Consider the following 23,248-nt stretch of genomic DNA (forward strand, 5'->3'; position numbering starts at 1 on the left):
GCCCTTTATCAGGTGCAGGATGGTGAATGATTCACATGCCTCATCAGGTGCAGGATGGTGAATGATTCACTAGTCTCATCAGATGCAGGATGGTGAATGATTCACATGCCTCATCAGGTGCAGGATTGTGAATGATTCACTTGCCTCATCAGGTGCAGGATGGTGAATGATTCACATGCCCTTTATCAGGATGGTGAATGATTCACTAGTCTCATCAGATGCAGGATGGTGAATGATTCACTTGTCTCATCAGATGCAGGATATGTGAATTATTCACGTTCCATTTATCAGATGCAGGATGGTGAATGATTCACTTGCCTCATCAGATGCAGGATGTTGAATGATGCACATTCCATTTATCAGATGCAGGATGATGAATGATTCACGTGCCTCATCAGATGCAGAATGGTGAATGATTTACTTGCCTCATCAGATGCAGGATGGTGAATGATTTACTTGCCTCATCAGATGCAGGATAGTCCATGTGATATCAGTGTATGTGATATCCAGTGTATTCCCTGTACTATCCATGTGATATCGAATGTTTTGCCTATACTGTCCCTTTGATATCTAGTGTATGCAATATCCAGAGTATTCCCTGTTTTGTCCATGTGATATCTAGTGTATACCCTGTACTGTCCATGTGATATCTAGTGTATACGACCGCCTCCGTGGTCTAATGGTAGAGCGTCTGCCCGGAGAGCGGAAGGTCCGGGGTTCGATCCCCGGCTGCATCATACCAAAAGACGTTAAAAGATGGTACTTGTTGTTACCCTGTCTGGCGCGGGGCATTAAGGGCTAAAACTAGGACTGGTCGGCTCGGAGTCAGTAAACTGTGTCTGAGTGGGGTATTCATGTTAAACTGCTGCATGGTATCTCAGTGAGCTAGCACTATAAATCGGCATCAGTCCGGACTAGTACAAACAGCCACACAAACACACACACGTCCATGCACGTCGCTATATAAGTGCAATAATCTTGGACGCGACGTTTAACCCCATTTCACCTCACCTCACCTCACCTCTAGAGTATACCCTGTATTGTCCATGTGATATCCAGTGGACACTCTGTACTGTCCATGTGATATCTAGCGTATACTCTGTACTGTCCATGTGATATCTAGCCTATACGCTGTACTGTCCATGTGATATCTAGCCTATACGCTGTACTGTCCATGTGATATCTAGTGTATACTCTGTACTGTTCATGTGATATTGAGTGTTTTCCCTATACTGTCCATGTGATATCTAGTGTATACTCTGTACTGTCCAAGTGATATCCAGTGTATACTCTGTACTGTCCTTGTGATATCCAGTGTACAGTCTGAACTGCCCATGTGATATCAAGTGTATACTCTGTACAGTCCATGTGATATCCAGTGTACACTCTGTACTGTCCATGTGATATCCAGTGTACACTCTGTACTGTCCATGTGATATCTTGTGTATACCCTGTACTTTCCATGTGATATCTAGTGTATACTCTGTACTGTCCCTGTGATATCTTGTGTATACCATGTACTGTCCATGTGATATCTAGTGTACACTCTGTACTGCCCATGTGATATCCAGTGTACACTCTGTACTGTCCATGTGATATCTTGTGTATACCCTGTACTGTACATGTGATATCTAGTGTATACTCTCTAATGTCCATGTGATATCTAGTATATACCATGTACTGTCCATGTGATATCCAGTGTATACCCTGTACTGTCCATGTGAAACATATTTTTTTTTTCTGAACAATGGTTTTCAAACATGAATGAGAAAAAAGTAAATGATAGCTAGTGACTAACCACATTTTCTTCTCATCACACTGCAATTCACAACTGAGCACTGCACTGCTTTAAACTTGTTTTCTAACAGCACCACTAACATCTCATGGAGCATTGGTTAACCCTAACAAATCGCGCCTGTCTCACCGCCAACAAGTACCTCAGCGTAGTTACAGCACTAGTACAGCACAAGACCAGCAGTACCAGCCTATACAGGCCAACGCACCTAGTCAGCGCTCCTACTCGGAGTCAGACAGCACTGTGGATGACGAATACTATGATGATGCTGTTGCTCTCCAACTTTCAGATGGAAAGAGTGTATCATTTGCTGACACACCCTCTGATGGCGGTGTCAATGAATCTGGTGAGTACAGGCCTCTATACAAGTAATCTCCTGCTGCAGAGCTTGTGGACATTCCAGGTTAGACTGTGAAGCTCCATCCTGTGTTGGCTGGTATGGTTGAGTTAGAGGTACAAAATCATTCGTTAAGATTTGATCCTTGCTGCAACACGATTCAAATGTATCAATGTCAAGTTCCATAGCAACGTGGTACTGGCCAAACCAAGTAAACCAGTGACATTATGTTTCTGTAACTGTGGTGTGTACTTTCCACATAGTTTTAGGATACCACAAAGCCTGTTAAGCTGACATTTTGCATGGATATTCCCAGTAATGGTGTCTATAGTGCTCACAGCATTCAGAACCTATTAACAAAACGGCAGCCATCTATTACACACCTTATTTACCTTTTGTGCATGTATATATATTGTTATTCCCCATCAAAATGAAGTTTTTAGAGGGATATAGAAATTGGTTCATGCTGTTCTTCCGTCAAGTTTCATTCCCGAAACATAACTCATAAGTGGTTTAATATTTCTTTGTAGACATTGTAGACTTTGTAGACATTGTAGACTTTGTAGACTTTGTAGACTTTGTAGACTTTGTAGACATTGTAGACTTTGTAGACTTTGTAGACATTGTAGACTTTGTAGACTTTGTAGACATTGTAGACTTTGTAGACATTGTAGACTTTGTAGACATTGTAGACATTGTAGACTTTGTAGACTTTGTAGACACATCAGGCATGTGTTGAACTGGTGCCTTTTGCAATTCAGGATTTCTTTTCAGTTTTAATTTTGTAGGCAGCAAATAAGACTTTTAGGTTCAAATGCAGTAAGTTGAAAAGCATGGAACAAGGGCCATAACTCTGTAAAAAAATGAATTTACAACATATATTTTCGAACTCATTTGAGATCATGAACAGTAACATCAGTGTGTAAGATTTCATTTCTCTGACTAAATAGTTTTTGAGAAAATTTGTCCCCTTTGAGAAGCAGACGGACAAACGGACAGACAAACTCCATTTAGTGGTGGGGTATAATAATCACGAACAATGGTTCTTAGAATTTCATGTGTAGAACTTGGTGTAGGCTCGGTGAATTTGTTGATTGCGTGTCACCGACCCCAACAGCTTTGTACGTAGTTGCTCATTATTGCAACCACTGGTTTACCTGTCCCTGAGTCTATCATCTAGCTGGAATATTACTGACAGCAATGTTAAACAATCTACAAACAAATCTGTCACAGAGTAGGTTCCGAGGACCCCATCATAAGAGCTGACAAATGAGGATTAGATGGTCACAATGTGTGGCCTGGCTGACTGTAGGTCATCTTACCCCTACAGAAAGGCGGAATATTACTAACTGCAGATTTAAACAAAATTCATTGACAATAACAATACATTTCACTGGCATTTTCTCCTACAGAGTCCTTCAACATGCAGCAGCTCATCACACGAGTTGAAAAAATTGTGTCCTTGTGTACTATACTGTATATATGTTCTTGTACTACAATAGGGGCTACTGACAAGGAAGGAATCAAGGCACGTCTTGAACAGCTGTTCTCTGATGGAGTAAAATTACCAACTAGTCCAGTGAAGAGGATGTCAGGTGTACCCGCACCAGCTGTGTCACAAGCCCCCGAGGAGGAGGAGTATGATGAGGTCCTCTATGAACCTCTAGATTAGTTGTAACTGATGGTTGGACCTTCTCAAGGCACAGCGGCGGGGTGCTTGTAGTCTGCACGGACAGTTGCCCCATTCAGTGTACTCAAACACCTGGTACACAGCCTCAATACAAATGGATGGATGCAGATCATCTCATCAATGATCTCCTTGCAGAAACCTATTTTATCTGACTATATTGCAAACCCGTATATAGTTCTAGACACTTCTGCTGGAACACAAGTACAATGTATGCAAGCTATAGCATATTATCTCGTATAACCTCCATCTGAAAAAGGTCTGTGATTATATCTTGAGTTTCCCCAGTGACAAAAGGCAGACCTAAGAAAACAATGTGTGATGCCAGCACAGGTGGTCCTGAGGTCTGTTAAGAAGAGGTCCTCCTTGAACTGGGAGTGTGATGCACTGATGAAAAAACAGGAAGTCCTCAAAGGGCTGGCCAAAATAGGACATTGCATCATTGACAGTTGAATGGTTCAGCAAGAGTCCCTCAAAGTGATCGTACATATTGTGTCATGGTATTTTCACACCTGTGACATTGTGGTTAAACATACAAAATGATGAGTTGAGCGCAATTATGTTGAAATCCCTTAAAACCAACATTTAGGTGAAAAAATGGTTAAAAAAGAAGAACTTTTGTAATCAACTATGCATTAGAGTGTGCTTTGTGTTTTCAAGATGTAAAAGTGTAAAAAGTGATAATTGTTCACAAGCACCAGCTTGTCATCAGAGCAGACTAAACTGAGGATCAGGTAGCAACTGGTTGTGATGAAATGTTTTTTAAAAGAATTAGTTTCTCCATTCAACTACCCGAAGTTTTGGAAAAAGATATCTGTAAAGCAGGTTTGAGGAAAGCCTTTTCATGATGCCATCACCACCACCCAGCGAGTGCCTGAAGGCGTGTATTTCAGCCCATCGAGAGAATTTGCTCCATGTAACCTACATATAAAGGCTTACAATACCTTCATGTAGTGTGTGTATTACCTTTAACTGAGTATACCCTGTACAATCAGAGATCATAACATAACTATTTTATGGTCTCTGGGACAATGCAAACAAATATCTTCTGTAATATGCACCGCAACACGATGAATAAAGTAAATCATAGGTAGATCCAAAAGGGGTCGGGTATGTTACAGGCACTAACATTATCTGAGAGTGAACTTTGATATTTTGGACCCCTCCCTTTTAAGAATGCTGGATTTGCCCTTGTAAATATATCAGTGGCCTGTCTACCTTCATTCAGTTGACTTGGTTTCGTTGTGTAAACATGTGTAGTTAGTGTTGTTACGTCCTGTTTTACTCTTGACTGTAGCTGGCTGTGTAACATGCCGATACACACAACTGATAGGTAACGGGTCCTATACACAAGGTAGCAGTGTGGTATAAGCGTTCACTCATCACATCGAGTAACTGGGTACACTACATGGGTACAGTGTGTGAAGACCATTTGTGGCGTTCCCCGCCGTGATATTGCTACAAATGGTGTAAAAACTCAGTCACTCATAATTACTTTAAACAGTGTTGTTTGTTTGAAGGAAGACCCACCAGACTAACCACACATACAAAGCTATCGTCTACAGAAGGGCTTTTAACAGTGAGATTGAAACATGACCTGTTTCCGGCAGATGAAGAGTTGATGTATATAAACTTGTTCTGGTGTACATAGACTGGGTACTAGGTGTACCCTTGTAAATACAGAATTTTGTCTCATATTTGTTTTAATCTTATGGAAGCATATGTGGAAACACTGCAATAAATACAATATGAAAATGGCAAACTCTTGTTCATTTGTTTGAAGACATTCCACATATTCCAAAACATCATAGTAGGTTACTTGGAGACCTGCTGTGGCATGCTTGTGAAGTGGCACTGGGCATTCCATGTACCAATACTGGTTTGGCTTTTAATTTACCTTTACGGCTGTTAAGATTGGCACATATTTGACACGCACTTAGCAGGTAGGTACGGCACACTCACCGAATTGTGTTACTACAAGATTTGGATCTTTGACTACAATAAAACTAGCGCCAGAACCTGTGAAGAAACACTGAATGTCAAATTTGCATGAAAGGACATGTCTGCATGATTTGGCCCTTTTTGGCCTACCTTAAATTTCAGAGTTCGGGAAAGGTTTTAAACTGTTATGCATGTTATGTGATGTTCCTTTGACTGATGAAGAGGCTTTTTTCCTTTCCATCACTTTGACTTGATCAGGTAAGAAGAAAAGCAAAATTCAGGATGAAAAAATTATTTGGGAACTTGGAAATAAAATCTAACAATGAGCAAATTCACAATGCAAATAGGCTTGTATCAAAGACTTGAGTCTTGTTCATGTATAAGGAAAATGCTTCCTGAAAACCTTCACAAGTATCTCCAAAGTTTGAATACTGATGAAGTCCAAACATACATATGTTGAAAAGAGCAATTATTATAATTGGTCTTTAGCCTTTTGAATACTTGGGCCTCATAACTGTCGTGATTTTTACATTTTACTCATGTCTTAACATTACAGTTCTAGTAGGCCCTCCTAAAACCAGGTCCACGATCTGACATCTGTAACCATGCATACACAGCACCATTATCAATGTACAGGCAACGTGGTAGCAAAAATCAGAATAAGTTACACTAAACAAACAACTGTGAAAGCATAAAATTGCAATAAATTGCTGCCATTTTGATGTTATGCTGTTTCAGTCTGGGCTGCTGAAGCCATTTAATCACTGCAGCTGGTGCTGTGTTTCTTTTAGCTGTAGAGTGTTGTTCAACCTGTGGTCTGTAGTTCAGGCTGTTGTGTGTTCGACCCTAGGTCTGTAGTTCAGGCTGTTGTGTGTTGTTCAACCTGCGGTCTGTAGTTCAGGCTGCAGTGTGTTGTTCAACCTGTGGTCTGTAGTTCAGGCTGTTGTGTGTTGTTCAAAATGTGGTCTGTTGTTCAGGCTGTTGTGTGTTATCCAGGCTGTTGTGTGTTGTTCAGGCTGTTGTGTGTTGTTCAACCTGTGGTCTGTAGTTCAGGCTGTAGAGTGTTGTTCAACCTGTGGTCTGTAGTACAGGCTGTAGTGTGTTGTTCAACCTGTGGTCTGTAGTTCAGGCTGTTGTGTGTTGTTCAACCTGTGGTCTGTAGTTCACGCTGTAGTATGTTGTTCAACCTGTGGTCCGTAGTTCAGGCTGTTGTGTGTTGTTCAGGCTGCGGTCTGTTATTCAGGCTGTTGTGTGTTGTTCAATCTGTGGTCTGTTGTTCAGGCTGTAGTGTCTAGTTAAACCTGTGGTCTGTAGTTCAGGCTGTAGTGTGTAGTTCAACCTGTGGTCTGTAGTTCAGGCTGTTGTGTGTTGTTCAACCTGTGGTCTGTAGTTCAGGCTGTAGTGTGTTGTTCAACCTGCCGTCTGTAGTTCAGGCTGTTGTGTGTTTTTCAACCTGTGGTCTGTAGTTCAGGCTGTTGTGTGTAGTTAAATCTGTGGTCTGTAGTTCAGGCTGTAGTATGTTGTCCAACCTGTGGTCTGTAGTTCAGGCTGTAGAGTGTTGTTCGAGCCTAGGTCTGTAGTACAGGCTGTTGTGTGTTGTTCAACCTGTGGTCTGTAGTTCAGGCTGTAGTGTGTAGTTCAACCCTAGGTCTGTTGTTCAGGGTGTAGTGTGTTGTTCAGGCTGTTGTGTGTTGTTCAACCTGTGGTCTGTAGTTCAGGCTGTAGTGTGTAATTCAACCCTAGGTCTGTTCAGGCTGCTGTGTGTTGTTCAGGCTGTTGTGTGTTGTTCAGGCTGTTGTGTGTTGTTCAACCTGTGGTCTGTAGTTCAGGCTGTTGTGTGTTGTTCAGGCTGTAGTGTGTTGTTCAACCCTAGGTCTGTAGTTCAGGCTGTTGTGTGTAGTTAAATCTGTGGTCTGTAGTTCAGGCTGTAGTATGTTGTTCAACCTGTGGTCTTTAGTTCAGGCTGTTATGTGTTGTTCAACCTGTGGTCTGTAGTTCAGGCTGTAGTGTGTTGTTCAACCTGTGGTCTGTAGTTCAGGCTGTAGTGTGTTGTTCAAAATTTGGTCTGTTGTTCAGGCTGTTGTGTGTTATCCAGGCTGTTGTGTGTTGTTCAACCTGTGTTCTGTAGTTCAGGCTGTTGTGTGTTGTTCAACCTGCGGTATATTGTTCAGGCTGTAGTGTGTTGTTCAACCCTAGGTATGTTGTTCAGGCTGTTGTGTGTTGTTCAACCTGTGGTCTGTAGTTCAGGCTGTTGTGTGTTGTTCAGGCTGTTGTGTGTTGTTCAACCTGTGGTCTGTAGTTCAGGCTGTTGTGAGTTGTTCAGGCTGTTGTGTGTTGTTCAACCTGTGGTCTGTAGTTCAGGCTGTAGTGTGTTGTTCAACCTGCCGTCTGTAGTTCAGGCTGTAGTGTGTTGTTCAACCTGTGGTCCGTAGTTCAGGCTGTAGTGTGTTGTTCAACCTGTGGTCTGTAGAACAGGCTGTAGTGTGTTGTTCAACCTGTGGTCTGTAGTTCAGGCTGTTGTGTGTTGTTCAACCTGTGGTCTGTAGTTCAGGCTTCAGTGTGCAGTTCAACCTGTGGTCTGTAGTACAGGCTGTTTTGTGTTGTTCAACCTGTGGTCTGTAGTTCAGGCTGTTGTGTGTTGTTCAGGCTGCGGTCTGTTATTCAGGCTGTTGTGTGTTGTTCAATCTGTGGTCTGTTGTTCAGGCTGTAGTGTCTAGTTAAACCTGTGGTCTGTAGTTCAGGCTGTAGTGTGTAGTTCAACCTGTGGTCTGTAGTTCAGGCTGTTGTGTGTTGTTCAACCTGTGGTCTGTAGTTCAGGCTGTAGTGTGTTGTTCAACCTGTGGTCCGTAGTTCAGGCTGTAGTGTGTTGTTCAACCTGTGGTCTGTAGAACAGGCTGTAGTGTGTTGTTCAACCTGTGGTCTGTAGTTCAGGCTGTTGTGTGTTGTTCAACCTGTGGTCTGTAGTTCAGGCTTCAGTGTGCAGTTCAACCTGTGGTCTGTAGTACAGGCTGTTTTGTGTTGTTCAACCTGTGGTCTGTAGTTCAGGCTGTTGTGTGTTGTTCAACCTGTGGTCTGTAGTTCAGGCTGTAGAGTGTTGTTCAACCTGTGGTCTGTAGTTCAGGCTGTAGTGTGTTGTTCAACCTGTGGTCTGTAGTTCAGGCTGTAGTGTGTTGTTCAACCTGTGGTCTGTTGTTCAGGCTATTGTGTGTTGTTCAGGCTGTTGTGTGTTGTTCAGGCTGTTGTGTGTTGTTCAACCTGTGGTCTGTAGTTCAGGCTGTTGTGTGTTGTTCAACCTGTGGTCTGTAGTTCAGGCTGTGGTGTGTTGTTCAACCTGTGGTCTGTTGTTCAGGCTGTTGTGTGTTGTTCAGGCGGTTGTGTGTTGTTCAACCTGTGGTCTGTAGTTCAGGCTGTTGTGAGTTGTTCAGGCTGTTGTCTGTTGTTCAACCTGTGGTCTGTAGTTCAGGCTGTAGTGTGTTGTTCAACCTGCCGTCTGTAGTTCAGGCTGTAGTGTGTTGTTCAACCTGTGGTCTGTAGTTCAGGCTGTAGTGTGTTGTTCAACCTGTGGTCTGTAGTTCAGGCTGTAGAGTGTTGTTCAGGCTGTAGAGTGTTGTTCAACCCTAGGTCTGTAGTTCAGGCTGTTGTATGTTGTTCAACCTGTGGTCTGTAGTTCAGGCTGTTGTGTGTTATTCAGGCTGTAGTGTGTTGTTCAACCTGCGGTCTGTAGTTCAGGCTGTAGTGTGTTGTTCAACCTGTGGTCTGTAGTTCAACCTGTGGTCTGTAGTTCAGGCTGTAGTGTGTTGTTCAACCTGTGGTCTGTTGTTCAGGCTGTTGTGTGTTATCCAGGCTGTAGTGTGTTGTTCAACCTGCGGTCTGTAGTTCAGGCTGTTGTGTGTTGTTCAACCTGTGGTCTGTAGTTCAGGCTGTAGTGTGTTGTTCAACCTGTGGTCTGTAGTTCAGGCTGTAGTGTGTTGTTCAAAATGTGGTCTGTTGTTCAGGCTGTTGTGTGTTATCCAGGCTGTTGTGTGTTGTTCAACCTGCGGTCTATTGTTCAGGCTGTAGTGTGTTGTTCAACCCTAGGTCTGTTGTTCAGGCTGTTGTGTGTTGTTCAGGCTGTTGTGTGTTGTTCAACCTGTGGTCTGTTGTTCAGGCTGTTGTGAGTTGTTCAGGCTGTTGTGTGTTGTTCAACCTGTGGTCTGTAGTTCAGGCTGTAGTGTGTTGTTCAACCTGCCGTCTGTAGTTCAGGCTGTTGTGTGTTTTTCAACCTGTGGTCTGTAGTTCAGGCTGTTGTGTGTAGTTAAATCTGTGGTCTGTAGTTCAGGCTGTAGTATGTTGTCCAACCTGTGGTCTGTAGTTCAGGCTGTAGAGTGTTGTTCGAGCCTAGGTCTGTAGTACAGGCTGTTGTGTGTTGTTCAACCTGTGGTCTGTAGTTCAGGCTGTAGTGTGTAGTTCAACCCTAGGTCTGTTGTTCAGGGTGTAGTGTGTTGTTCAGGCTGTTGTGTGTTGTTCAACCTGTGGTCTGTAGTTCAGGCTGTAGTGTGTAATTCAACCCTAGGTCTGTTCAGGCTGCTGTGTGTTGTTCAGGCTGTTGTGTGTTGTTCAGGCTGTTGTGTGTTGTTCAACCTGTGGTCTGTAGTTCAGGCTGTTGTGTGTTGTTCAGGCTGTAGTGTGTTGTTCAACCCTAGGTCTGTAGTTCAGGCTGTTGTGTGTAGTTAAATCTGTGGTCTGTAGTTCAGGCTGTAGTATGTTGTTCAACCTGTGGTCTTTAGTTCAGGCTGTTATGTGTTGTTCAACCTGTGGTCTGTAGTTCAGGCTGTAGTGTGTTGTTCAACCTGTGGTCTGTAGTTCAGGCTGTAGTGTGTTGTTCAAAATTTGGTCTGTTGTTCAGGCTGTTGTGTGTTATCCAGGCTGTTGTGTGTTGTTCAACCTGTGTTCTGTAGTTCAGGCTGTTGTGTGTTGTTCAACCTGCGGTATATTGTTCAGGCTGTAGTGTGTTGTTCAACCCTAGGTCTGTTGTTCAGGCTGTTGTGTGTTGTTCAACCTGTGGTCTGTAGTTCAGGCTGTTGTGTGTTGTTCAGGCTGTTGTGTGTTGTTCAACCTGTGGTCTGTAGTTCAGGCTGTTGTGAGTTGTTCAGGCTGTTGTGTGTTGTTCAACCTGTGGTCTGTAGTTCAGGCTGTAGTGTGTTGTTCAACCTGCCGTCTGTAGTTCAGGCTGTAGTGTGTTGTTCAACCTGTGGTCTGTAGTTCAGGCTGTAGTGTGTTGTTCAACCTATGGTCTGTAGTTCAGGCTGTAGAGTGTTGTTCAACCTGTGGTCTGTAGTTCAGGCTGTAGAGTGTTGTTCGACCCTAGGTCTGTAGTACAGGCTGTTGTGTGCTGTTCAACCTGTGGTCTGTAGTTCAGGCTGTAGTGTGTAGTTCAACCCTAGGTCTGTAGTTCAGGGTGTAGTGTGTTGTTCAGGCTGTTGTGTGTTGTTCAACCTGTGGTCTGTAGTTCAGGCTGTAGTGTGTAATTCAACCCTAGGTCTGTTGTTCAGGCTGTTGTGTGTTGTACAGGCTGTTGTGTGTTGTTCAACCTGTGGTCTGTAGTTCAGGCTGTTGTGTGTTGTTCAGGCTGTAGTGTGTTGTTCAACCTGCGGTATGTAGTTCAGGCTGTTGTGTGTTGTTCAACCTGTGGTCTGTAGTTCAGGCTGTAGTGTGTTGTTCAACCTGTGGTCTGTAGTTCAGGCTGTAGTGTGTTGTTCAACCTGTGGTCTGTAGTTCAACCTGTGGTCTGTTGTTCAGGCTGTTGTGTGTTGTTCAGGCTGTTGTGTGTTGTTCAACCTGTGGTCTGTTGTTCAGGCTGTTGTGTGTTGTTCAGGCTGTAGTGTGTTGTTCAACCTGTGGTCTGTAATTCAGGGTGTTGTGTGTTGTTCAACCTGTGGTCTGTAGTTCAGGCTGTAGAGTGTTGTTCAACCTGTGGTCTGTAGTTCAGGCTGTAGTGTGTTGTTCAACCTGTGGTCTGTAGTTCAGGCTGTAGAGTGTTGTTCAGGCTTAATTGTGATGTTCAACCTGTGGTCTGTAGTTCAGGCTGTAGAGTGTTGTTCAGGCTGTATTGTGTTGTTTGACCTGTGGTCTGTAGTTCAGGCTGCTGTGTGTTGTTCAACCTGTGGTCTGTTGTTCAGGCTGTTGTGTGTTGTTCAGGCTGTGGTGTGTTGTTCAACCTGTGGTCTGTTGTTCAGGCTGTATTTTGTTGTTTGACCTGTGGTCTGTAGTTCAGGCAGTTGTGTTGTCCAGGCTGTTGTCTGTTGTTCAGGCTGTTCTGTGTTGTTCAGGCTGTTGTGTGTTGTTCAGGCTGTTGTGTGTTGTTCAGGCTGTAGTGTGTTGTTCAGGCTGTAGGGTGCAGGGCCAAATACCACAAGAGAGCAATCAGTTTAGATATATATTTTTTTACAACAATCATTGCAGTACAAAACCATACAAGGAGGCATCCATCCTTAAAGTCTGCAAAAGCAGATTCTGACAGAAAAGGACAGAAAGAATTCAAGATACCGGTAGTACCAGCTTACACAGTCTATCACTGATTGAATATATAACAATAAGATAATCAGAAACTTGTACTGAAGGCATTATTTTTTTGGCCAGAAATTTGGTTTAGATAAAAAGTATTGACTAAACATATTAGATACAATTTCATGAACTCATCCCTAACACACAACACTGACCAGGAAAAAGTAATTTTCTTAGAGTGAGATGGAGGTACTGCTTTGAACTGACTATCAGTAATATCACAGATTGAGCATGGTTATGGTGCTGACAAACCCAGGATCAGCGCATATGCCCATTGCACTGCACTATATGACCACCTGTGCCCCTTGACTTTCTTCCACAGATCTAGCATGTTTCCAAAATACATGGATCAAAGGGCTAAGCCTTGTGGTTCATGCATAATTATTCAGAAGACTCTTTAATGTATTATCTCCACAGTTTTACAGTCAATACTCAGGCTTACCTTGTTTGTCAATTCTCTTGTCCATACTGCAGTATATATAAATACTGACACCATAAGAAATGCCAAAACATTCCACATTTTGATGTATGGACAGACATCACATTGTGGTCAGCACAGTGGACACTGTGGTGATGGCTGTATTTGTAACAGAACCTCTTCATGCTATGTCCCAGATATTCTTAACTTGTTTCACCTCATGGGAAGCAGAATATCAACACTGGTAGTTTTACCGAACAAAACACTCAACTATTCACACTTGATCTGACCAATGAGGTTGTAGCTTTCATCACCAGTGCACGCATCCGCTCTGCCGTTATAGTTTCCTTAGACTAACAAATGTCCGACTGTTTGTCTAAGTAGCAAAAGTGGTTTATTTCAAATTTCAATCTGAGCATAAATATTAATCTTTGTGACTCATGAAGGACCTAAAAATAGCAATGGCTATATGGGGCACTCACAGACTATATGACAGTGATAACAGAGTCTTGAAGGTGGCGTGTGACTGATAGGCCAGCATCACAAGCTGTACGAACTGGTGCTGATACTGCAGAGAAGGTTCCAGGTTGACGTTAGAGCAGAGCTTAATAAGATATTTATTAAAGAATATATCATATCACAAAGAGAAATACATCCTATCAATATGATATCAATATGACATCCACTGTCCTAATCTCAGATGTAACATGCCTGCATTTAAACACATCAAGTATACTCATAGAAAATAGTACCGTCACTTGCACCACAATAAACCTTGGCAATTCCACAAACATGATTTAGACAAGCTTACTATTTTGAAATGGAATATTTTAAAAGTACTTGTGAGTGTGATGAATAAAACATGTATATATATATTCATGACATTTATTGAAAAATATGAAATCAACAAATATGGCTTGCACACAAAACACAAGTTGAAACTGCAGTAGACTCCGATATCTCGAGATACAGGGGACATGGCAAACTGTCGACTTTTTGTGACTAGGAAAGAAGTATAAAATTCCAGATAGCTGGGTTTGAGAGGTGTATCTAAACTGTCATATGACTTGAGTGCAGTTGTTTATGTGATCTGTCTGTTTAATCTTGTTACCTGGAAGAATTACAATATAAATCTGGATCCACACAAAAAGTTCTGTACAACTGACTTAAATTATGATATAATTCTAAAATTTACATTCTATATGACATGCTATATGCCTACATCTTCCTGAGGCAAGGGAGTTAACTCTCTGTAAAAGTCCAGTTTCCAGCCTTGTCGAACTAGGCTTTAGGTTCTGGGCTCGATCATAGTGCCACCAGTGGCTATTACATGTCCCTTCTATGTCCCTCGTATTGACTGATCATATTCCACCTCTCATATCACTTGCATTTGCTTCAAACAAAATGGCAGTGCCCATTCAAGGCGATCTGATCGATAATCAAAATCTAAACGGGTCTTACTTCACAAAGTGCATCAAATCATGTGAGCATCTAGATTAAAAACATGAAAAGATTTGGAAAATATCAGTTGATGCCTAGTTGGCGGTACATGTTTTGTAGATCCTGTTATCGACTGAAATCTGCACAGCAATTAACGAAACAGATGTCAATTTTCAATACGCGATTTTGATTGGACTATGCATAGACTCATTAGTACAGCCAAAATATAACTCCATAATACCAGCCCAGTTCGGCAATGGTGGAGACGGGACTCTTACAGTCGGTAAACACCCTTGCCCTGGGAAGATGGGCTATATGGACAATGAGGCTGTTGTCACATTCAGTCCAGGTTTGGTGGATAACAACAATAGATCAAATATAGCACACAAAAACCTTCAACCTACACATTGTGGAACATTCATCCACTCCAATTAAGGGCATTTTCTGGAAATGTCCATTGAGAATGTTTTTAAGCTATATTATATTTTTTATTATGTTTATTTCCTGATAATCAAAAGCAGGTCATCGTGAGACTTTGTTTGCATGATCCTCTCGGTGTCAACAGGTCAATAAAACAACAAAAACTCTGTAACAATAACATACATCACTCACAAAACATCCATCTTCTTTAAGACAAATATCACAGAATCAAATAATCATTATTATCATGTTTAGATGATACAGACGACTTGACTGATGAGATCCTGTGCAGGGTGAAAGTCCAAATGCTCGCCCACCAAGATTGGGGTAGCAGATTGTTCAAATTAGTGAATGAGTGAGTCAGGGTGTGAATGTTGTTTTGATTACATTCAAAATCTGGAAAGTTCAAAGTGATGTTACCACTTCAGTGAAACCAATGAGCATGGAGTTTGGTGCTGTCTAACCAAGGATGAAAATCTAAAATAAATTGGGATTTGAAATCCTGATTTGCATTTTGTTAACCATAGATGAAATTGAAAATAATGTTGACAGAAATATTAACAATCTCAATGTTTCTTTTCAAGGTTTCTATCCATTTGTTTCATGTAATAGGCCCTGTGAGTGTAGCAGTCACCATCTAGCTCCTGCTCTCTGTACCCAGAATCCCCCAACACTTGGGAGTTACACCCATGCACACACTGGTCAGTCAGACGCTGTGTTCACTTGTCACTAGGGGTGTCATCAGTCACTGATGTATCTATGCATCACAAACTTCCCTTGATGATGCAATACATTATACACCTACCTGTGTATCCATTCAAAGTTTAATTCTGTATCAATTTTGAAAAAGTAATATGTACGAGGTTGCAACTGCCCACCAAGCCTGACAGTTACTTAGGTCAACTTTACTGTCTGTCATGAAACACAAGGAGCCAAAATAAATATTGTGAGTTAAATGCAAAATAGTTCATAGCAACAATCTCTTGTCAGTTGGGACACATGAAGAATTCATGCCAAAACAGCCCAAAATATATTTCACAATATGTATTGAATAATAACGCAAGTACTGTATAGCGATATGTAGCGTATCATGCAGTAGACATATGCTGACACCCCTACTGGTCACACACCGGTCACAGTAATCCCACGCTGGTCACGTATGGTCACAATTTTTAAGGAGCCTGTCAACAAGCCTACTGAGGCTGTGCCAGGATCACAATCCAAAGTAGTATCTGACAGGTGGTCCAGGGACATCTTCATCATTATCATCATCGAAGGACACGACTAGGTCAACATACTTCTGGGTGGCCGATGGCTTCAGCAGTTTCACCATGCTGTAATGAAGAAATGTCTGGTATATTCCTTATCAACACCCACCTTAAATATGCAAATATCTGCTGTAGTTACATTTCCAAGTGACTCATCTCCCCAAAACATGAATGCTTGTCAGATCCGCAAGGTGTTCTTGTTCTCCAGTGTTATCATAGCAGATGTCCATCTTTCCAATTCTTGTGTTTTGTAGGCGAGGTGAGGTGAGGCAAGGCAAGGTGAGGTGAGGTGAGGTGAGGTGAGGCAAGGTGAGGTGAGGTGAGGTGAGGTGAAATGGGGTTTAATGTTGGGATTAATGTCAGGTTTAAGATTATTTCACTTACATAGTGATGTGCATGCACGGTTGTTTGTCGCTGCTTGTCGCAGTGATGCTGGTTTTATAATGCCAGCCCATGGCCACTGACTAACCATGCTGTATTTTAACATGGATACAACACACTCAAGCACATTATACTGACTCTGAGCCGGCCAGTCCGCTTTATCCCCTGAATGCTGAGCACCAGACAGGGTAACAGCAAGCACCATTGTTTAAAACAGGACAGGGGTTTTGGTTGTTGGTTTTAAACTAAAAAAAAAAAGATTAGCCCTGCTGCTGACACGGTACTGACAACAAGACTGCTGCTGGTACTCACGTCATGTTGAGGCGCTTGCTGTGGGCAGGCATGATGGGCATGTAGACCATCTTCACCCCGTGAACCACAGAGGAACCCTCAAAACCATATGTCTCCTGGAACGAAAGAAAACATTTCTGGTTGTATGGTCATTCTGTGTTGTAAATATTGACAAGCACCCGGACAGGATATGTCTGACATCAAGAACAGTGTTTCTGTCCCCAGTCTCTCCATCCTCCGCAGCTCCTCCATGCACAGGATCACTGCAGCCTCTAGGATCCATGCACAGGATCACTGCAGCCTCCAGGATCCATGCACAGGATCACTGCAGACGCCAGGATCCATGCACAGGATCACTGCAGCCTCCAGGATCCATGCACAGGATCACTGCAGCCTCCAGGATCCATGCACAGGATCACTGCAGCCTCCAGGATCCATGCACAGGATCACTGTAGCCTCCAGGCTCCATACACAGGATCACTGTAGCCTCCAGGCTCCATACACAGGATTACTGCAGCCTAGAGCCACACATTATTCAGTAAGCACATAATAGCAGGCTTGTATCTTTAGTAAGTGTAGCTCTGATCTTAGTGCTTTCCTTGGTAAGTATACTAAAGCAAAGTAATGACAGCAGAAAAGTGAGTGAGTTTGGTTTAACACTACTTTTATCAGTACCCTGCTGTGTATCAGGGTACACAACGTGTCCCCCCAGCAAGGTTGGAAAGCCCAATGTGATAGTACAGGTCAAGGATGTTTATCACTAATGCATAATTATTATGGCTGACAGACCAGAATCTGGGATTCGAACCCACAATCAACTTATCCTGATCCAGCCACAGGACACACCTCGGCAGCTATTTTACATCAACTTAACTACCATACCAGTCAGCACCATACCCATGCTCGTGCGTTTCACCAAAGTGGTAAATGTCTGACCTGACCTGACATCACTTTGGGCTTTACTCCCACATTAAGCTGACACGCTGCGATATAACTGGAACACTATAACTGAAAGCGGCGTTAAACCCAACTCACTCTCTCACTCACCTTGAAGTAGTGAAGGAACTGCTGAAGCGTGAAGTCCTTGTTGCCCCAGACCTCCCACTTGTCCCACATGGTGAAGGACACACCCTCCCTGAAATACCACAAGTGTCATGTACACATCCAACAGGACACTGGCACATGTTGCATATAAACAGGAATATTTCCATAGCACCACCTCCAGTGTCAGACACTGCACCTCAATACCTCCTGTGTCAGATACTGCACCTCAATACCTCCTGTGTCAGATACTGCACCTCAATACCTCCTGTGTCAGATACATCTCAATACCTCCTGTGTCAGACACTGCACCTCAATACCTCCTGTGTCAGATACTGCACCTCAATACCTCCTGTGTCAGATACTGCACCTCAATACCTCCTGTGTCAGATACTACATCTCAATACCCCCTGTGTCAGACACTGCACCTCAATACCTCCTGTGTCAGATACTGCACCTCAATACCTCCTGTGTCAGATACATCTCAATACCTCCTGTGTCAGACACTGCACCTCAATACCTCATGTGTCAGATACTGCACCTCAATACCCCCTGTGTCAGATACATCTCAATACCTCCTGTGTCAGACACTGCACCTCAATACCTCCTGTGTCAGATACTGCACCTCAATACCTCCTGTGTCAGACACTGCACCTCAATACCTCCTGTGTCAGATACTGCATCTCAATACCTCCTGTGTCAGACACTGCACCTCAACACCTCCAGTGTCAGATACTGCACCTCAATACCATCTGTGTCAGATACACCTCAATACCTCCTGTGTCAGATACTGCACCTCAATATCTCCTGTGTCAGATACTGCACCTCAATACCTCATGTGTCAGATACTGCACCTCAATACCTCCTGTGTCAGATACTGCACCTCAAAACCTCCTGTGTCAGATACTGCACCTCAATAACTCCTGTGTCAGATACTGCACCTCAATATCTCCTGTGTCAGATACTGCACCTCAATATCTCCTGTGTCAGATACTACACCTCAATACCTCCTGTGTCAGATACTGCACCTCAATATCAACTGTGTCAGATACTGCATCTCAATACCTCCTGTGTCAGATACTGCACCTCAATATCTCCTGTGTCAGATACTGCACCTCAATACCTCCTGTGTCAGATACATCTCAATACCTCCTGTGTCAGACACTGCACCTCAAGACCTCCTATGTCAGATACTGCACCTCAATATCTCCTGTGTCAGACACTGCACCTCAACACCTTCAGTGTCAGATACTGCACCTCAATACCTCCTGTGTCAGATACTGCACCTCAATACCTCCTGTGTCAGATACTGCACCTCAATACCTCCAGTGTCAGATACTGCACCTCAATACCTCATGTGTCAGATACTGCACCTCAATACTTCCTGTGTCAGATACTGCACCTCAAAACCTCCTGTGGCAGATACTGCACCTCAATAACTCCTGTGTCAGAAACTGCACCTCAATACCTCCTGTGTCAGATACTGCACCTCAATACCTCCTGTGTCAGACACTGCACCTCAATATCTCCTGTGTCAGACACTGCACCTCAATACCTCCTGTGTCAGATACTGCACCTCAATACCTCCTGTGTCCGATACTGCACCTCAATATCTCCTGTGTCAGATACTGCACCTCAATACCTCATGTGTCAGATACTACATCTCAATACCTCCTGTGTCAGACACTGCACCTCAATACCTCCTGTGTCAGAAACTGCACCTCAATACCCCCTGTGTCAGATACATCTCAATACCTCCTGTGTCAGACACTGCACCTCAATATCTCATGTGTCAGACACTGCACCTCAATACCTCCTGTGTCAGACACTGCACCTCAATACCTCCTGTGTCAGATACTGCACCTCAATACCTCCTGTGTCAGACACTGCACCTCAATATCTCCTGTGTCAGACACTGCACCTCAATACCTCCTGTGTCAGATACTGCACCTCAATATCTCCTGTGTCAGATACTGCACCTCAATATGTCCTGTGTCAGATACTGCACCTCAATACCTCATGTGTCAGATACTGCACCTCAATACCTCCTGTGTCGGATACTGCACCTCAATACCTCCTGGGTCAGATACTGCACCTCAAAACCTCCTGTGTCAGATACAAATCAATACATCCCCTGTCAGATACACCTGAACACCTCCAGTGTCAGATACTGCATCTGAATACCTCCTGTGTCAGATACTGCACCTCAATACTTCTAGGGTGAGACACTGCACCTCAATACCTCCTGTGTCAGATACTGCACCTCAATACCTCGTGTGTCAGATACTGCACCTCAATATCTCATGTGTCAGATACTGCACCTTAATACCTCCTGTGTCAGATACTGCACCTCAATACCTCATGTGTCAGATACTGCACCTCAATACCTCCAGTGTCAGATACTGCACCTCAATACCTCCTGTGTCAGATACTGCACCTCAATACTTCCTGTGTCAGATACTGCACCTCAAAACCTCCCGTGGCAGATACTGCACCTCAATAACTCCTGTGTCAGAAACTGCACCTCAATACCTCCTGTGTCAGATACTGCACCTCAATACCTCCTGTGTCAGACACTGCACCTCAATATCTCCTGTGTCAGACACTGCACCTCAATACCTCCAGTGTCAGATACTGCACCTCAATACCTCCTGTGTCAGATACTGCACCTCAATATCTCCTGTGTCAGATACTGCACCTCAATACCTCATGTGTCAGATACTGCACCTCAATACCTCCTGTGTCAGATACTGCACCTCAATACCTCCTGGGTCAGATACTGCACCTCAAAACCTCCTGTGTCAGATACAAATCAATACATCCCGTGTCAGATACACCTCAACACCTCCAGTGTCAGATACTGCATCTCAATACCTCCTGTGTCAGATACTGCACCTCAATACCTCCTGTGTCAGACACTGCACCTCAATATCTCCTGTGTCAGACACTGCACCTCAATACCTCCTGTGTCAGATACTGCACCTCAATACCTCCTGTGTCCGATACTGCACCTCAATATCTCCTGTGTCAGATACTGCACCTCAATACCTCATGTGTCAGATACTGCACCTCAATACCTCCTGTGTCAGATACTGCACCTCAATACCTCCTGGGTCAGATACTACATCTCAATACCTCCTGTGTCAGACACTGCACCTCAATACCTCCTGGGTCAGAAACTGCACCTCAATACCCCCTGTGTCAGATACATCTCAATACCTCCTGTGTCAGACACTGCACCTCAATATCTCATGTGTCAGACACTGCACCTCAATACCTCCTGTGTCAGACACTGCACCTCAATACCTCCTGTGTCAGATACTGCACCTCAATACCTCCTGTGTCAGACACTGCACCTCAATATCTCCTGTGTCAGACACTGCACCTCAATACCTCCTGTGTCAGATACTGCACCTCAATATCTCCTGTGTCAGATACTGCACCTCAATAACTCATGTGTCAGATACTGCACCTCAATACCTCCTGTGTCGGATACTGCACCTCAATACCTCCTGGGTCAGATACTGCACCTCAAAACCTCCTGTGTCAGATACAAATCAATACATCCCCTGTCAGATACACCTGAACACCTCCAGTGTCAGATACTGCATCTGAATACCTCCTGTGTCAGATACTGCACCTCAATACTTCTAGGGTGAGACACTGCACCTCAATACCTCCTGTGTCAGATACTGCACCTCAATACCTCGTGTGTCAGATACTGCACCTCAATACCTCCTGTGTCAGATACTGCACCTCAATATCTCCTGTGTCAGACACTGCACCTCAATACCTCCTGTGTCAGACACTGCACCTCAATACCTCCTATGTCAGATACTGCATCTCAATACCTCCTGTGTCAGACACTGCACCTCAACACCTCCAGTGTCAGATACTGCACCTCAATACCATCTGTGTCAGATACACCTCAATACCTCCTGTGTCAGATACTGCACCTCAATATCTCATGTGTCAGATACTGCACCTTAATACCTCCTGTGTCAGATACTGCACCTCAATACCTCATGTGTCAGATACTGCACCTCAATACCTCCAGTGTCAGATACTGCACCTCAATACCTCCTGTGTCAGATACTGCACCTCAATACTTCCTGTGTCAGATACTGCACCTCAAAACCTCCTGTGGCAGATACTGCACCTCAATAACTCCTGTGTCAGAAACTGCACCTCAATACCTCCTGTGTCAGATACTGCACCTCAATACCTCCTGTGTCAGACACTGCACCTCAATATCTCCTGTGTCAGACACTGCACCTCAATACCTCCAGTGTCAGATACTGCACCTCAATACCTCCTGTGTCAGATACTGCACCTCAATATCTCCTGTGTCAGATACTGCACCTCAATACCTCATGTGTCAGATACTGCACCTCAATACCTCCTGTGTCAGATACTGCACCTCAATACCTCCTGGGTCAGATACTGCACCTCAAAACCTCCTGTGTCAGATACAAATCAATACATCCCGTGTCAGATACACCTCAACACCTCCAGTGTCAGATACTGCATCTCAATACCTCCTGTGTCAGATACTGCACCTCAATACTTCTAGGGTGAGACACTGCACCTCAATACCTCCTGTGTCAGATACTGCACCTCAATACCTCGTGTGTCAGATACTGCACCTCAATACCTCGTGTGTCAGATACTGCACCTCAATATCTCCTGTGTCAGACACTGCACCTCAATACCTCCTGTGTCAGATACTGCACCTCAATACCCCCTGTGTCAGATACTGCACCTCAATACCTCCTGTGTCAGACACTGCACCTCAATACCTCGTGTGTCAGATACTGCACCTCAATACCTCCTATGTCAGATACTGCACCTCAACACCTCCAGTGTCAGATACTGCACCTCAATACCTCCAGTGTCAGACACTGCACCTCAATACCTCCTGTGTCAGATACTGCACCTCAATAACTCCTGTGTCAGATACTGCACCTCAAACCTCCTGTGTCAGATACTGCACCTCAATACCTCCCGTGTCCGATACTGCACCTCAAAACCTCCTGTGTCAGATACTGCACCTCAATAACTCATGTGTCAGATACTGCACCTCAATAACTCCTGTGTCAGATACACCTCAATACCTCCTGTGTCAGATACTGTACCTCAATACCTCCTGTGTCAGATACTGCACCTCAATACCTCCTGTGTCAGACACTGCACCTCAATACCTCCTGTGTCAGATACTGCACCTCAATACCTCCTGTGTCAGATACTGCACCTCAACACCTCCAGTGTCAGATACTGCACCTCAATACCTCCAGTGTCAGACACTGCACCTCAATACCTCCTGTGTCAGATACTGCACCTCAATAACTCCTGTGTCAGATACTGCACCTCAAACCTCCTGTGTCAGATACTGCACCTCAATACCTCCCGTGTCCGATACTGCACCTCAAAACCTCCTGTGTCAGATACTGCACCTCAATAACTCATGTGTCAGATACTGCACCTCAATAACTCCTGTGTCAGATACACCTCAATACCTCCTGTGTCAGATACTGCACCTCAATACCTCCTGTGTCAGATACTGCACCTCAATACCTCCTGTGTCAGATACTGCACCTCAATACCTCCTGGGTCAGATACTGCACCTCAAAACCTCCTGTGTCAGATACAAATCAATACATCCCGTGTCAGATACACCTCAACACCT

The 23,248-nt window shown here is 43.9% G+C and overlaps 2 protein-coding genes across 6 annotated transcripts in view; one reads left to right on the top strand and one right to left on the bottom strand.

Moving 5' to 3' along the window:
- LOC124135731 overlaps window positions 1–5,576 on the top strand; it is a 55,033-nt gene extending 49,457 nt beyond the window's left edge. For both annotated transcript variants that reach the window (XM_046501242.2, XM_046501239.2), the window contains 2 exons: window positions 2,085–2,141; window positions 3,635–5,576. In XM_046501242.2, the coding sequence (XP_046357198.2) occupies window positions 2,085–2,141; window positions 3,635–3,804 (227 nt within the window). In that variant the 3' untranslated portion in view covers window positions 3,805–5,576. The remainder of the gene's footprint in view (window positions 1–2,084; window positions 2,142–3,634) is intronic.
- A 6,586-nt stretch (window positions 5,577–12,162) lies between these two features.
- LOC124135733 (ubiquitin-like modifier-activating enzyme 6) overlaps window positions 12,163–23,248 on the bottom strand; it is a 128,206-nt gene continuing 117,120 nt past the window's right edge. For all 4 annotated transcript variants that reach the window (XM_046501247.2, XM_046501245.2, XM_046501246.2 and 1 more), the window contains exons 33-35: window positions 17,569–17,656; window positions 16,543–16,637; window positions 12,163–15,915 (exon numbers count right to left, since the gene is read on the bottom strand). In XM_046501247.2, coding sequence (XP_046357203.2) covers window positions 15,795–15,915; window positions 16,543–16,637; window positions 17,569–17,656 — 304 coding nt within the window. In that variant the 3' untranslated portion in view covers window positions 12,163–15,794. The remainder of the gene's footprint in view (window positions 15,916–16,542; window positions 16,638–17,568; window positions 17,657–23,248) is intronic.

This window comes from Haliotis rufescens, unplaced genomic scaffold (genome assembly GCF_023055435.1).
Source record: "Haliotis rufescens isolate VD_foot unplaced genomic scaffold, xgHalRufe1.0.p SCAF_1, whole genome shotgun sequence".
Classification (NCBI taxonomy): Eukaryota; Metazoa; Mollusca; class Gastropoda; order Lepetellida; family Haliotidae; genus Haliotis; species Haliotis rufescens.